This window comes from Gracilinanus agilis, chromosome 1 (assembly GCF_016433145.1).
Source record: "Gracilinanus agilis isolate LMUSP501 chromosome 1, AgileGrace, whole genome shotgun sequence".
NCBI lineage: Eukaryota > Metazoa > Chordata > Mammalia > Didelphimorphia > Didelphidae > Gracilinanus > Gracilinanus agilis.
Genome location: NC_058130.1, coordinates 540,603,958 through 540,618,967, shown reverse-complemented (window position 1 = coordinate 540,618,967; position 15,010 = coordinate 540,603,958). Strand labels below are relative to the sequence as shown.

Sequence of the window (15,010 nt, the reverse complement as noted above, 5' to 3'; positions counted from 1 at the left end):
AGAGAGAGAGAGAGAGAGAGAGAGAGAGAGAGAGAGAGAGAGAGAGAGAGAGAGAGAAAGAGAAACTCTGGCCTGGAGGCCCAAACCAGGCAAGGCTTCAGGGGCCCCAGCATAGGGGGCACAGAGGTTAATTAAACAAGGCTTCTAGCCACAAGGCCCCCTCTAAGAAGAGAGGCCTCTTTTGAGGCTGGGGCCTCCAGAAACACCAAGGAAAATGAAAGGAAGTCAGCCTAACTTACCCACGTGACAATTCAAAAGGAAGCCAACTGAGGTCTCAACCCGAGCTCCTTTAAGGCCAAGTTCAAAAGGCAAAAATCCCTTCACAGGAAACTTCCATCATATTTAAAAGATAGTTCGTTTCGTCACTTCCTGCATCCACCCTCCAGTTCTACGTGGACAAATGACAGTTTCAATCTTGTTTCAGGCTGCCCAGGGGGAAGTCACTTGTTTTTGATTTGTCCCTTACTAGCACATGGGGGTCACAGACCTCCCTTCCCCACTTAATTCTAAGTTGGATGGGGTGACATATTCCTGGTAGCTAAAGTCTAAAAATAAATAAGGGTGAGCTAATTCCATTTACACAATCCCTCCTGATGATCATTGGGTGCCTAGTCTCCCCAAGTGATCACTTTACATAATCATCTTGTACCCACAAAGGTCTTCTAACTACAATAGTTAGAGATGAGGGAAATGGAAGAGTGAGAAAGCAAAACCAATGTTTTGCTAAGCACATTGATAAAAAACCAATTGGGGGCAGTTCCCTTTTGGCATAAAAATGTACATTCAAAATAACTGTTCAACCCCCTTCAGTTCAATCAATTGTACCCCAAAGTTCCTTCTGGATCTTCTTGATGCAGGGTAGATTCTTCAGGCATCTTTCTGCAAACAGTTCATTCTCTAGATTTAAGGAGTCAGCAAGCTTCTTTCCCTGAAAAATTTCTTGAACAAGAATTTCAATCTTGGATTTTTATAAAAATACAATCCCTCCCTCCTGAAGACCAACACCCAGATCACCTCAGGATACATGGTTGAGTTATGGGGGTGTATGAGTCAATTATCAAAGAAAAACAAAAACATAAAAAAGAAAAACAAATAGAAGAAAAAATTAAACTTTGGGAGAAAGAAAAAAAATTCAAAATCAGAATCAAAATATCAAAAATCTATGTATACAAAAATTTCTGAATAAACAAGAATGAATTCATAACAGACACCCATATTAGGGTCCAATTAAGGCAATTTCTATCCCGCTAGTCTGTAGGACAAAATGCAGTAATATTGCACTTACCCATTGGCAGCCAAAACTACAAGAAGTTGCCATGCTATAAGAAAGAAAAGAGGACCAGATTTGTGTGCAAGAGAAGTGTCATACCTTGGTTTGATTTACCTTCACTCTCAGGGATACGGCAAGCCAGGATGATGGCCAACCTTTGGTACCTGGCCAGCAGTGTGGTACGAAGCAGATTGATTTTGTCCTCTTTTCTTTAATCCCCAAATTTCTGTAATCTATCAGTGAGTTATGTTATCATGATCCTTGGTCTCCCCAAGAGGATCACGGGGTGGGGAAATGTGTTATTGAAATTTTGGAGTCTCTGAACTAAATTTCCTGTGAGCCCACTGGCTTCCTGTGGAAGTTTAGGAGTCTTTGAACTACATTTCCCATGAGCTCACTGGCTTCCTATTTTGTGTAATGATGTAGAGACAGTTATATAATGACATATACAAGATAAAATCAAGTGTCTGGACTGGCATCACCTCTTTTTCCTCCTGAAGCAGCATGGTGGCGGCAGGTAATGGGTCTTTCAAACAGCCTAAGATAGCAAGGCACGTGGCTTCATTTTTCTAATGGCTACCAATAAATCTTTTAAAACCATAATATTTTTAAATCTATCCTTTTATATTCATTTTATTTCTTGCAACATGTAATAAAAAATTTTCAACATATGTTTTCTGAAATGATAAGATCCAAATTGTCTCTCTCCCTTCCTTCCCTCCTTCCTCTCAGAGATGGTAAGCAATTTGATCTGGATAATAATATTCATTATAATGTTAGACATACTTCCATATTGGTCATTGTTATAAGAGAATATTTGCATAAAACTACCCCCCCAAAAAACTATAAATAAACAAATGTGAAAGATAGTATACTTTGATCTATATCTGACTCCAACAGTTCTTTCTCTGACAGTGTATAGCATGCTTTGTCATGAATCCTTCAGAATTGTCCTGGATCACCATATGATTAAGAGTAGCCACATCGTTCACAGTTGATCATTGTATAATATTGCTGGAACTGTGTACAGTGTTCTCCTAGTTCTGATTATTTTGCTCTGCATCAGTTTATGCAGATCTTTCCAGCTTTTTCTGCAATCATCCCGCTCATAATTTCTTATAGCACAATAGTATTCTATCACTAGCACATACCACAATTTGTTCAGCCATTCTCCTGTTAACAGATATCCCTTTAATTTCTAATCTTTTGCTACCACAAAAAGAGCTGCTATAAATGGTCCCTTACCTTCTATTTTAGAATTGATACTTAGGATTGATAAGTATTGATTCCAATGTAGAATAGTGATAAGGGCTAGGCAATTGAGGTTAAGTGACTTGCCCAGATTCACACAGCTAGGAAATATCTGAGATTGGATTTGAACCCAGGACCTCCTGTCTCCAGGCCTGGTTCTCTGTCCACTGAGCCACCTAGCTGCCCCACTACTTCCCTTTCTTACAGGGTGGGTGGCTATTCCATAAACTTGTGAAATGGCTGTAAAAATGCCTTAGAAATGTTAGTGTTTATTTTCCAGCTTCATTTTTATTTGCTAAATTAACATGCAGGTGATTGCACATGTATAGCCTGTATCAAATTGCTTACTATCTCAGAGTAGTGGGAGATAGTAAGGGAGGTAGGGAGAGCCTGGGAAAGGAGAGAATTTGGAACTCAAAAAAATTTTTAAAAGAACTAAAATGAGGTAGAATTATAAAATATGTAAATATTAAGCAAAACATTAAAATAAATTAACAAGCAGGAAATAATTTTGTTTCATTGAATGTCTTCCAAAGAGAAAGATTGATTTTCTCCTGACACCTAGGTTTCAATGTGAATGCCAGCATAATACATGTGGGGAGAGCTGTGACCGCTGTTGTGCTGGCTACAACCAGAAGCAGTGGCAGCCAGCAACAGCTGAGCAGACTAATGAGTGTGAAGGTAAGTGTGAAGAAGCAAGGGCTAATGGGAAGTATTTTTTTCTCTCTGTGTGTGTGTGTGTGTGTATGTGTGTATTCATTTGATTTTACGAACTTTCACTTGTTTTAGTAATGCTTGCCTCTTCTTGACCCCATTTGGAGTTTTCTTGGCAAAGATACTGAATTGATTTGCCATTTCCTTCTCTAGCTCATTTTACAGATGAGGAAACTGAGGCCAACAAGGTTAAGTGACTTGTGTAGGGCCACACAGCTAGTAAATGTCTGAGGTCAGATTTGAACCCAAGTTCTCCCAACTCTAGGTCTGGAGTTCAGTTCATTATACTACCTACATGCTCCACCTCTTTTCAAATTCCAATTTGAGGGTAGTTTTCTTGACCCACACAAGTCCAGTGACGGTTTCCCCGCCTCCAATCATCATTATTATCTGCATTTTTCATTTGGCAAATGGAATGTGGTAGTTTGCATTGTTAACTTTTGTCACATATATGTTTTTCCCCCTTTTATAACTAGGATTGGGTATATCTGAAAGCAGGAATTGGCTTCAGACTTTTTATACCCATTGCCCAACAGAGTATTTTTGGACAGTATCCACTCACTGATCTTTTGCATAAAGCAATGAGATATCACTTAGAATCATAGAAATTTAAAGCTGAAAGTAACCTCAGGATTTATCTCATCCAACTCCTACATTTTAGATATGAGGAAATAAGCCCAGAAAAGTGAGGTGACTTCTCAAAAAATCACTTTGACAGTGACAGACAGAACTAGCAAAAAATTGTCTCCTGGATTCTCAGTTTCTGTGAAGGACAACTCACTGTGGATACTTCTTGGGATTCATTACAAGTCACATAAAAGTCTCATAATCGATCAACATATTTGTACTAATTGAAAACATGGTGAAAATTCAGGTAGAAGGGCAAGGAACCTTTGACTACTCTCAACTTACAGAACGTGTGACTAAAATAATGGGACTCATGGTTTGGCAAACATTCCAGAACTTACACATGCAATGGAGCGTTGTTATCCTTCAAATTAATCACCTTGGGAGACTTTTCACTTATTTCAATGATAGTCTCAGAGAGAACATTTTGGAATTTCCTTTTGAAATTGTCTTTAGCATTTGCAGTATTTGTTAAATGAATGAATAAATTATTTGTTTCAATGATTGCAAATCTTTGCCCTGCAAGAATGTGTTACATTTTCAGAAGATACATCAATCAGAATCAAATCTGTTAAATGAGGTGAGTGTTCAGCCTAGGCAATGCCAGTTTTGGTAAAAAAAAAATAATGTGGATTTAAAGTAATGGAATTGAATTCATTTTGTAGCTTCTAATCTCTCTCAGAGGACATCTCCACAAGAGGCATTCCTAACATTTTAGTGATTCATTCCAACAAAATAGCATTTATTAAACATTAATCGTGTGCCAGGCATTGTGCTAAGCACCAGGAGCAAGAAGACATAAATGAAACAACCCCTGTGTTCATGTTTTATTGAATGAGTATCATTAGAGTGATAATATATCCTCTCATAGTGGTTCCTTTGAAGGACATCTATCTATATCTACCTCTGCATCCATCTATCAATCTCTGTGTCTATCTCTGTATCTATCTCAAATGGATGATGTCATGTTATAGTTCAGTTGTTTTAGTCATGTATGAGTCTTTATGATCCCATTTGGGATTCTGTTAACAAAGATAATTGGAGTGGTTTGCCATTTCCTTGTGAGCTCATTTTATAGATGGGGAAATGAAAGTAAAAAGGGTTAAATGACTTGACCAAGGTTGCACAACTTATGTCTGAGGTCAGTTTTGAACTCAGGTTTTTTTGATTCCAGGTTTACTGCTCTATTTACTAAGCCACCTAATTGCCATATAGATTTAAAACTTCTCTCTCTCTCTCTCTCTCTCTCTCTCTCTCTCTCTCTCTCTCTCTCACTCTCTCTTTCTCACTCTCTCTCTTTCTCTCTTTTCCCTCTCTCCTTTCTCCTATCATCTATCCATCCCTCCATCTGTCATATCTATCATTTATCTATATGTCTATCTCTGTCAATCTTCCTATCCAAAACATCTATCCACCTGTTCATCCATCCATCCATCCATCTATCTGTCTGTCTGTCTATCTATCTATCTATCTATCCATCCATCCATCCATCCATCTATCTGCTCTCTCTCTATCCTCTACTCTACTATCTTTCTTTCTGTCTGTCTGCCTATCCTGATGTGTCTGTTAAACTATAAGATGTTATCAAAAGGACTTGGAGCTGGAAGGGACCACTAAAAGTCCTTTAGTCCAGATAAATCCCCTAATTTATAGATGAGAAAAATGAGAACCAGAGAAGTTAAAGCCACACAGGTAGTGACTACCTTGCTTCCCCACCAAGAGTTCCACCTAGATGGCATCCCTTCCGTATTCTGATGAAGTTTTGGGCATTGACTCTGGGCAAATAACTAAACTCTGTCTTAGTTTCCTGTAAAATGGGAATACTAATAGCACCCACACTCCCAGAGTTGTTGTGAGGGACCAGTGAAATAATATTTGTTAAGTACTTTGTAGACCTAAGTTGCTATATAAATGCTAGCTCTTATTTGAGAGTGAGCAGGGGAGGAGGGGGCTGTGATCAGCATGGGGTCATTCCTGTTACAACTTGCAGGTTGCATTTGCATATATTCTGAATATGACTGATCATTCAAAGCCCAATAATCGCAATTGGATTAGTGTCCAAAATCTAGAATATTAGTGAAAGGCATGTTAATAATCATGGCAGCTATACATTAATCCAGCGAATATAAAAAATGGAGGAAGTTTTCAGTGTAATGTTTCTAAGCTGTCAGCATGGAGGAAAATTCTATAGAGTCTATTGAATTATGTTGTTTAAACATCCTCCTTAAGACATAACTGATGTGGTAAATATAGATGACTTAAAGTTGGTTTTCCTGGTGGCAAAAATGAAACCAAAATCAACAAGATTTTATGTTTTCCAAAAATTGCCCATCCTAATGTTTAACAATCAACTGCCTTTGTTTGCTTCCTCATGTTCACTAGATAATTCTATTAAAATATATACATATTTATGTATTACTAGGAAATATTGGACAATTTGATCCAAGTAACAATTATAAAGTTCAGTACAACATTGGAAAAATAATCACTAGGGTTTTATTGACATTCTTCTTCATCTCCCTGTTTGCCTTAACCTTTTCTCTTCTAAAATTATAAGTAGGATTTGATGTCACCCTCCAGTTTTCTTATACCTTAAACCTAGTCACATGCTTTTCAACCCAGTGACACTGACCTTCTTGCTTTTCCTTGAACAAGACACTCTTATCTGCCGATTCTGAGCATTTTCACTAATTTTCCCCAATGCCTGGAATGTTCTCTTTCCTTAACTCTGCCTGCTGGTTCCCCTGGCTTTCTTTAAGCCCTGGCTAGAATCTCACGTTCTACAAGAAGCCTTTCCCAAACCCTCTTAATTTGGGTGCCTTCTTCCTGTGGATAATTTTGAATTTATCTTATATATAGCTTGATTTTAGTTTATTTGCATGCCATCTCCCAGGTTAGACTGTGAGCTCCTCAAGAGCAGGAGCTATGTTGCTATTTTTTTGGCATCCCACTGCTTAGCAATTTCCAGAAAATTTTTGTTGAGTCATTTGTTATGTCCAACTCTGTGATTCCATTTCAGGGTTTTCTTAGCATAGATACTGGGGTAGTTTGCCATTTCCTTCTCCAGCTCATTTGACAGATGAGGAAACTAAGGCAAAGAAGGTTAAGTGACATGTCCAGGGTCACATAGCTAGTGTCCGAGACTAGATTTGAACGCATCAAATTTTCTTCCTGATTCCAAGCCCAGGGATCTATCTATCCACCACAATAGCAACTGCTTAATATGTATTGACTAACCCTCTGTAGAATGGAGGGTGTGAGTTCCAGTCATTTAGCTCTCCCATCTTCCTAAGCCTTCCATTTCTACCTCCCCTAATCCCTGCAACTCAGTGTTGTTGCCTGCCAGGATAAAATAACCTTTCCTTTGTCACCACTTCCTCCTCTCATATCCTTTTCTACCCACCTCCTCCTTCATTGTGCTTTCTGGAACTTTAATGAACAAACTTCCCATCACCCAAGCCTTCTTCCTCAGATATGCACTTCTGGAAACATGGTACCCTCCGGAAGATGCTGTATCCTGGGCCACTCTTCTCTAATACAGGCTAACCTCTCTTTCATGCCCTTTACTCACTGGGCTAAGGGGAGAAATAGACATTCTTTCTCTTAACAGCAGTGGTCACTCAGTCGCCTCTTTTCATCTTTGAAGTACATTCCCCATCTATATCACCTGTTCAGATTGTTACTAAAGTCATTTATTGGCTTCCATGTTATCCTCTTACTTTCTTCACACTGAAGGACTTTAATATATTTATATATACACTGACCTTCTAACCTATCAGTTTCCTCATCTCCTGCAACCTACATCTCTACACCATCATAAACCACCCTTGGAGTTGGCCATGCTTTAATTTTTACCGTTACTCAAAACTACCCCTACTTCCATGATCTACAACTCTGAAACCCCCTTTTTCTGATCATCACCTTCCACCTCTCCCTCTGCTTTAGTTCTATAGGTTTAATTTATTTTTCCCTTTGACCTCCAGTCCCTCCATCCCATTAATTTTCCCAAACCATCACCCTTACTCTGACCTCAGTTTAGTGGGAAGAGTGCTGGAATTGAAGTCTGGAAAGACCAGAGCTTGAATCCTAATCCTGACACTTTCTAATTTTGTAATCTTAGACAAGTCATTTAATATTTGAGCCACAGTCTTCCTATCTATAAAATGGAAATAATATAGGTGGTATTTCCTCCCAGTGTTAGGGAGTGAGGGCTCAAATGGGATAATATTATGTAAAATGCTTTGTAAACCTTAAGAGGGTTCCTTTACATTAGAAATTAAAGATGAATATGGATAATGGGAGGATTATAATAGTAGTTGGGGAGGGGGTCAGTGGAGCTTGTATGACCTCAATCTTCTTTGTAAAGTTGAAGTTGAGATCATGTGCTTGAAAGTGACTGGGAGAAGCCTGGAGTTGAGAGTACCACCTCGTTTCCAAAATCCCTATTTATGTTTCAGTTGCAGGTCTTGAAAATAAAAGAAAAAGGGTGTGGGAAACATAACTGCCTTCTCACCAACAAACTGAAAGAACTGTATTCTTCTCATGGTTTTAAGTTGCCTAAGAACAAAATTTCCTAAACTTTCCTATTGTTTCCTGATATCTTAGAATAAGCTTCATTGGAAGCCTGTAAGATGCACTATTATTTTTCAGGAAATTACTGAGGGTTTGACTCTAATGATGGAGCTTTAATTTAGTATGTGCTTTCCCTAGCTTGCAACTGCCACGGTCATGCCACTGACTGTTACTATGACCCTGACATCGAAAGGCTTAAGGGAAGTTTGAATATCCACGGTGTTTATGAAGGTGGAGGGGTCTGCATTAATTGTCAGGTAAGAGAATTTTTAGTGGCCCTTTAAAGGAAATAAATACCAGTGTCCTAAGTGAGATGCATCTAGGAAAAAAAGATACTTCTAGCTTTTGCAGTGGGTGTTGCTAACAGTTAAGTCTTTCACATTTCTCAGGAATGGTTAGATATACACTGTCAAATGATTTTTTTTAAATTAAGCAGTACCTTTAAGACTGGTTCCCTACTTTTTGGGTGTATGCAGAGGACTTTGCTAGTCATATGCTTCCTGAATGTGCAAAATCAGGCTAAGGAATGTTTTAGGCCATATTGGCCATCATTTGTTGCTGTTTTGTTTCTGAGTCTTTATGAAACCATGAACCATGCAGGCTGATAGATTTTCTTAGCAGAGATACTGGAATGGTTTGCCATTTTCTTCTCTAGTGGATCAAGGCGAACAGGTTATTAAAGAGCTGAGACTAAATTTGAACATAGGTCTTTCTGACTCCAGACCAGTGTTCTAGCTACTGAGCCACCTAAAAGGGCAGCTGTACAGTGGAGTCAGAAAGATTTGAGTTCATTTTTTAAAATTGTTCAGTTCTTTCAGTTGTGTCTGACTCTTCATGACCCCATTTGGGGTTTTCTTGGCATATGGTTTGCCATTTCCTTCTCTAGCTCATTTTATGGATGAGGTAACTAAGGCAAACCAGGTCAAGTGACTTGCCCAGGGTTACATAGCTAGTCAGTATCTGAGACCAAATTTGAACTTAGGAAGATGAAGTCTTCTTGACTCTAGGCCTAGCACTCTACTCCACTGCACTATCTAGCTGCCTAGTTCAAATATGACTTTTGACATTTATTAGCTTTTTGTCTGCCTCAGTTTTCTTCTCTCTTAAATGGAAATGATAATAGCACCTACCTCCCAAGGTTGTTGTGAGGATTGAATGAGATATTTGTAAAGCAGCTAGCATAGTGCCTGGCACCAAGTAGACACTTAATGTTAAAATTAAATATTTTTAAAGGGACAGATCACAATCTGAAAGGTCTTTAGTGAGGTTGCTATGGGAATCTTTTTGGGGTCATGTTTAGAATTTTCTGTATGACTCAGATGAAGACTTAACAGTTGTATTTATCAGATTTGTCAAGGTTATAGAGCTGGCTTTGGAACAATAGGATCAAAAAATATCTCAACAAGCTAAAACAATAGAAGTGAATCTATTAAGATAAAATTTAATTGGGATAAGTGTATGCATGAGTAATGAATTGGAGAGGTAGACATTAAAAACCTTTAGACTCAGAACCTTTAGCAAGCTTGATATGAAATAGTAGTATGCCATGGCTGCTCAAGATAAAACACAACAAATCAAATGGAATCTTATTCTTTGTTAACAAAAATACAGTCCCCAGATGGAGATAACCATCTCCTGGACTCTTCACCTACAATGTTGAATTTATGGTGTCACTGGAATGGGGCCAGAGGGGAGTGAAGAAGATGGCACATAGATAATTTTGACACAACTAAAGATTTTTAGCTTAGATACTCAATTCTAAGGGAGAACGTAATAGTTGAATTAAATATAGGAAACTGTTTTATGAAAGGGGAATTGGATTTCTTTTGTATAATTCCAGAGGACAGAATTGGGACTGAGGGGTATAAGCAGATTTTGGATTAATACAAGGAAGAATTTTGTTCATCAACAGAACAGTTTGCTTCGTGAAGTAAAGTGCTCCTGGTCATTTGTTATGTTCAGAAGCTAGAGCAGGACAACTAATCTTTTTTTTCTCCCCAGCTATTTTGTAGTGGAAATTCCTGTGTAGTCTACAGATATATCCCTAACTCTAAGCCCCAAATTATAGGTTCCAGGCATTTTGTGGATCAGAATTTACTCCAAACTATAGCTTATAAACCCCTATTGATGTGTTTTACTCTTACCAATGAGTTCTAGAACACAAAGTAAGTAACAAAGACTTTTAATTAAATAACAATGTAAATGAAGAACAGAACATTTCCCCCATAAATTCTGAGCTTACTCTCCTGTGAATATTGTAGGCTTATTGGTGAGAGGGAGACCTTCATAGGAAATATGTGTGGCCTGTCGACACATTAGCAGAGAGGGTCTTTCCAGGTCATATGAAGTAGCAACTCACACCTCTGCAGCTGTCATTATATTAGACCTGCTTTTTGCCAAACACTTAATTTCACCATCCCTATGAGAATCTATATCTCAGCTGTTTCCCACTATTATTTCTCTGCAGGCATCAGATCTATATTTCATCTGAGTTGTTAATTAACTCCTTCATCCATCCTATCTGCTGGGGATGCTGTGGTTTAAAAGCCTCTCTCCTGAGAAGCCTGATGAAAAAAAAAGGTGCAGCAAAATACTGGTGTATTCCTTGCAAATTACATGGGGATATGAGTAACATTTGTAACATTTATTATTTATGGCACAAAAAATCAGAAAGAACATGTTCCTATGTAGTTATTTTAACATTTCTCTATGGTCCTATAGAAGTATAAATAATAACCATTTCTAAGTAGAATATGTGCCAGTACACACATTTAAAACAAAATATAAATTCTATGTAACATTTAAGCCTAGCATATATAACCCAATAGTAGAATCATAACACTGCACGTTAGCACATATAATAAAACATGCATATTATATATCAATGAAGCATAACAATGTAATAAAACATAGTAACAATAGAGAACATAATATCTAGGTCACATTTGCATACATGACATGCAGCGTAGACAGACGGAGTGTCTGGTATGTTCAGGTCATCATCTGGTGGTATGAATGTTACCTTCTGGGACATTATAGCTAACTAAACTTAATCATTGTGTGAATGCCATAGGTAGCATCCACTGCTTCATGTAAACTATCCAGTATAGGATGTGGTGTTACAGTTTGGTATAATATAGATAAAATAATGATAGAGTATTCTGTCACAAAGCTCCAACTTCTGTCATTCTTTTGACAGTAAGGTGACCTCCTCGGAACAATTTGTCTTTGAGATGCCCTCCTAATTCTTTTTCATGTAGTTGCTCCTGTTTCTTTTCATCCTGGGACTCCAAGGCAAGGCAGATTATAACAGAGTTCAACTCCACTGATGGCACAGTCTTTTGTGAAAAAATTCCCAGGCATGATGGGCAACGGGTTCTGTTTTAGGGTCTGTGGGATCTGGGGTCACTTCTGTCTCCAGACCCATCATCTTTATCTTCGGAAGGCAGTCTGATGGACATCAGCTTCTTTTTAACCAATTCTTTATTTGGTTTTTGAATGCAGCTCGTATTCACATGTCCATCTAGGCCACAGTTAGAGCAGAATATAACGGGACTTCTCTGTCTTTGCTCTATTGGCCATGTTCTGGCTTCAAGCTGGTTTGATCTCTGCCCCCACAATCCTTTTTTCTGGGAAAAGTGGTACTGACCACTATTCCATTCTTCAGCGGCTTTCCTATGAGTCTTCATGCCTGGGTGACTGGTGCTCTGTTCCATTTTCATTTCTATAGGCAATACCTGAGAAGGCATTATGGAGACCATTTCTCTGTATTGCAGGTTTCTGTCTCCACAGTCGAGTCTGTTCTCATACAATTTCACCGTCTCTATTAGCGTCTCATATCCAATCCGCTGTTTCTCTTTTTCCAGTTTAATCATTTGTACTTGTAGGTCTCCATTATCTAATAGTCCAGAACTTACTTGGGCCAATCTAACAAAATCTACTTCAGTAGGCTTCACTGCTCCCTTGATGACTAAACTCTGTAGCAGTTTGTCTACTCGCTGGACAAACTCAGAGGGTTTCTCTCCCTCACGCTGAAAGGTTGTAAGGAACTGGACATAAGCTTGTTGAGGAGTCTCTCCATTACTAAATTGTTTATCTAGCCTTTGCAGACATTCCAACACAGTAGCATCAGGGTTTTGTAATTTCCAAATACGTATAAGATCAAGTGCAGGTCCCCTGAGACTTTCCATTAGTCTCTTCTGCTTTTCCTTATCATTCACTTTCCATTGCTTTATTGTTTCAATGGCATGCTCTATCCAGGAGTCGTATGGTTCCTCGCCGGGAGGACATGGTTGTTCCCCTGAGAAGCTTTGTAATTTGACTGAGTAAGATTCTTGTTCTGGCTGGTATTCAGCCTGTTCACTCTCTCCAGGTCTTGCCTTCCCTCCATACACATATCTCACATCATCTTCAGATAGCCCTTCCCTTTGTAGGACAGTCTTGAGCTTTCTTTCTATCTCTTCTTCCTCAGTCGGGGGTCTAGAGACCAGTTTCCAGGTATTCTCCCCTACTGTAAGTGAACTAGGGATTTTAGAATAATCTATTGGTTCAGATAATTTGCAGAAGACAGACAAGGTTAGGTCTGTATCTTCGTGTCGTTTGGTCAGTACTTGACATTTCCCCAAAGTACCTATTGCATTATGTAAGACATTTTCAATGTCCTTATCTGTTAGGTCATGAGGCACTCCTTTAACAAGCAATCCTCTATGTAAATCAAGGTGCATAGCTGTACACCATTGCTCTAAAACTGTGTCATCCATTTTGTTTTCCTTTTTAATACACTATTCAATTAATTATAGGAATAAACAATACTTCAGTGTTATTTCAACATACCATACAACAATGCAGTAGTTAATTGAAAGGTTTCACCTGTTTGAAAAGAAAGAAAAGAAAATATTGGAAAACCTTGGTGATTAATCATAGCCTGAAAAAAATTCCCCACTGGATCCCCACAATATAGAAGGCATTCAAAATGGAGATCTCAGATGATGATTTCTTTAGTGGATTCCAGGACATCCTCAATGGAGATTTGAGAGGAGCCCCTACAATGTAGTTAACAGGGTCCCCCTTCTCCCTCCGGGGTCCTAGTTAGCAGCTATACCAGGTTCATGGTTATTTTTTAGATACGGTCCTCTTCAAACCAAAGCTTATAAGCCTTCACTGCTGTTTTATTCTTTCCAATTATAGGAAATAGTTTGAAAGAAAGGTATTTTAAGCAATTTACAGCAAAAATCATTTAATATTGCTAATATCTGCTCAAAAACTTTGAGCTATGAATATCTACTCAGTCAGAAAAATGGACCTTTATGGGAATTATGTGTGGGACTTCCATACATGGGGACATATATAGTCAGGGTACCAATGTGAAGGAACACTCTTGTCAGGAGCATGTATGACCAGAACACATAGATGGGGCAACTCACACTTCTGATGCTGCCGTTAAAAGTTTTCATCAGCTGCTTCTGTCTCCGACTGGTGCCACTGTGTTACTCTTTGTTGGACGTATGCCATGTTGAGTATCGGTCTCTGTTGTACCTCAGCTGCTTCTTGCCAGGCACTGCATCTTGGATATATTCCCTTGCCAAGTACTAAGTCTCAGAGGTTCCTGGTTGGGCTTCTTCTACTATTACCCCAACAGGTATGAAATATCTTTGTTCCAACTGGTCTGTCAACCAGCTAGAATCTAGCCACCGATGAGGTGGGACAGGGCAGGTAAACTATGTGGTCAGTAGCTACATCTCTTGTAATTATCTTCTTCTGGTGCCTCAACTAAGGTGCTGGTTGCAGTGCTAACTGAAAGTCAGTCTTCCAGAGATGTTGTGATTGGATTAACTTTTTTTCTAAAGGCTACTGTCTTCACTCAGCACTTTCAGCCAATAGCTATGAAACTCCCTGCCTCCTTTCAGGTCGGCTCTCTTAAGCCAGTGGTGAAGAAATTCATTACTGCCATGTTGTACCAGAAGGTACAGTGGCCAAGGCAGAGACTAAGGGTCAGCTGTGCCCTTTGAATTCTACTTAGAACCTTTCTGTTAACTGTTCCTTTTCTTCTGAACTCTGCTAGTAACTGCTAAACACTTCTCTGAAATACCTGGGCTTTGGGCTCCCTTATGCCCTTCAGTTCAACTGTCACCTAACATGGTCAGAAACTCATTTTAGTTCTTAGATCTCCTCATACTCTCTGAAATAAAGCTTCCTAAAGGCTAAAAGGGAGAAGACATTGAGTAATCTTGGGACAAAGAAACTGAAACTCACCCGCTCTGTTCCAGGGAAAATTGTAACCACCATTGCCAAATGGAAAAATTTGAGAGGCTATTATAGACCTTTGTCCTCTTCCCCTGGCAACAACACATGCTAGTCTAGTTTCTTCCAAGTCTCCATTTGTCTGACATTTTGAAGAGGGAAAGTGCTTATTCCTGCAAAGGTTTAATTACTCTCTCTCTTCTCTCTCTCTCTGTCTCTCTGTCTCTCTTTCTGTCTGTCTGTCTTTCTCTCTCTCTGTCTCTCTCTCTCTCTCTCTGTCTCTCTGTCTCTCTCTCTCTCTCTCTCTCTCTCCCAGCCCAGGAAATTCCATGACAT

General features: G+C 38.9%; 1 protein-coding gene across 1 annotated transcript in view; it reads left to right on the top strand.

The window, feature by feature from the left end:
- LAMA3 (laminin subunit alpha 3) overlaps window positions 1-15,010 on the top strand; it is a 337,939-nt gene that overhangs the window by 85,147 nt on the left and 237,782 nt on the right. Inside the window, exons 7-8 of the mRNA XM_044682964.1 lie at window positions 3,087-3,202; window positions 8,573-8,691. Coding sequence (XP_044538899.1) covers window positions 3,087-3,202; window positions 8,573-8,691 — 235 coding nt within the window. The remainder of the gene's footprint in view (window positions 1-3,086; window positions 3,203-8,572; window positions 8,692-15,010) is intronic.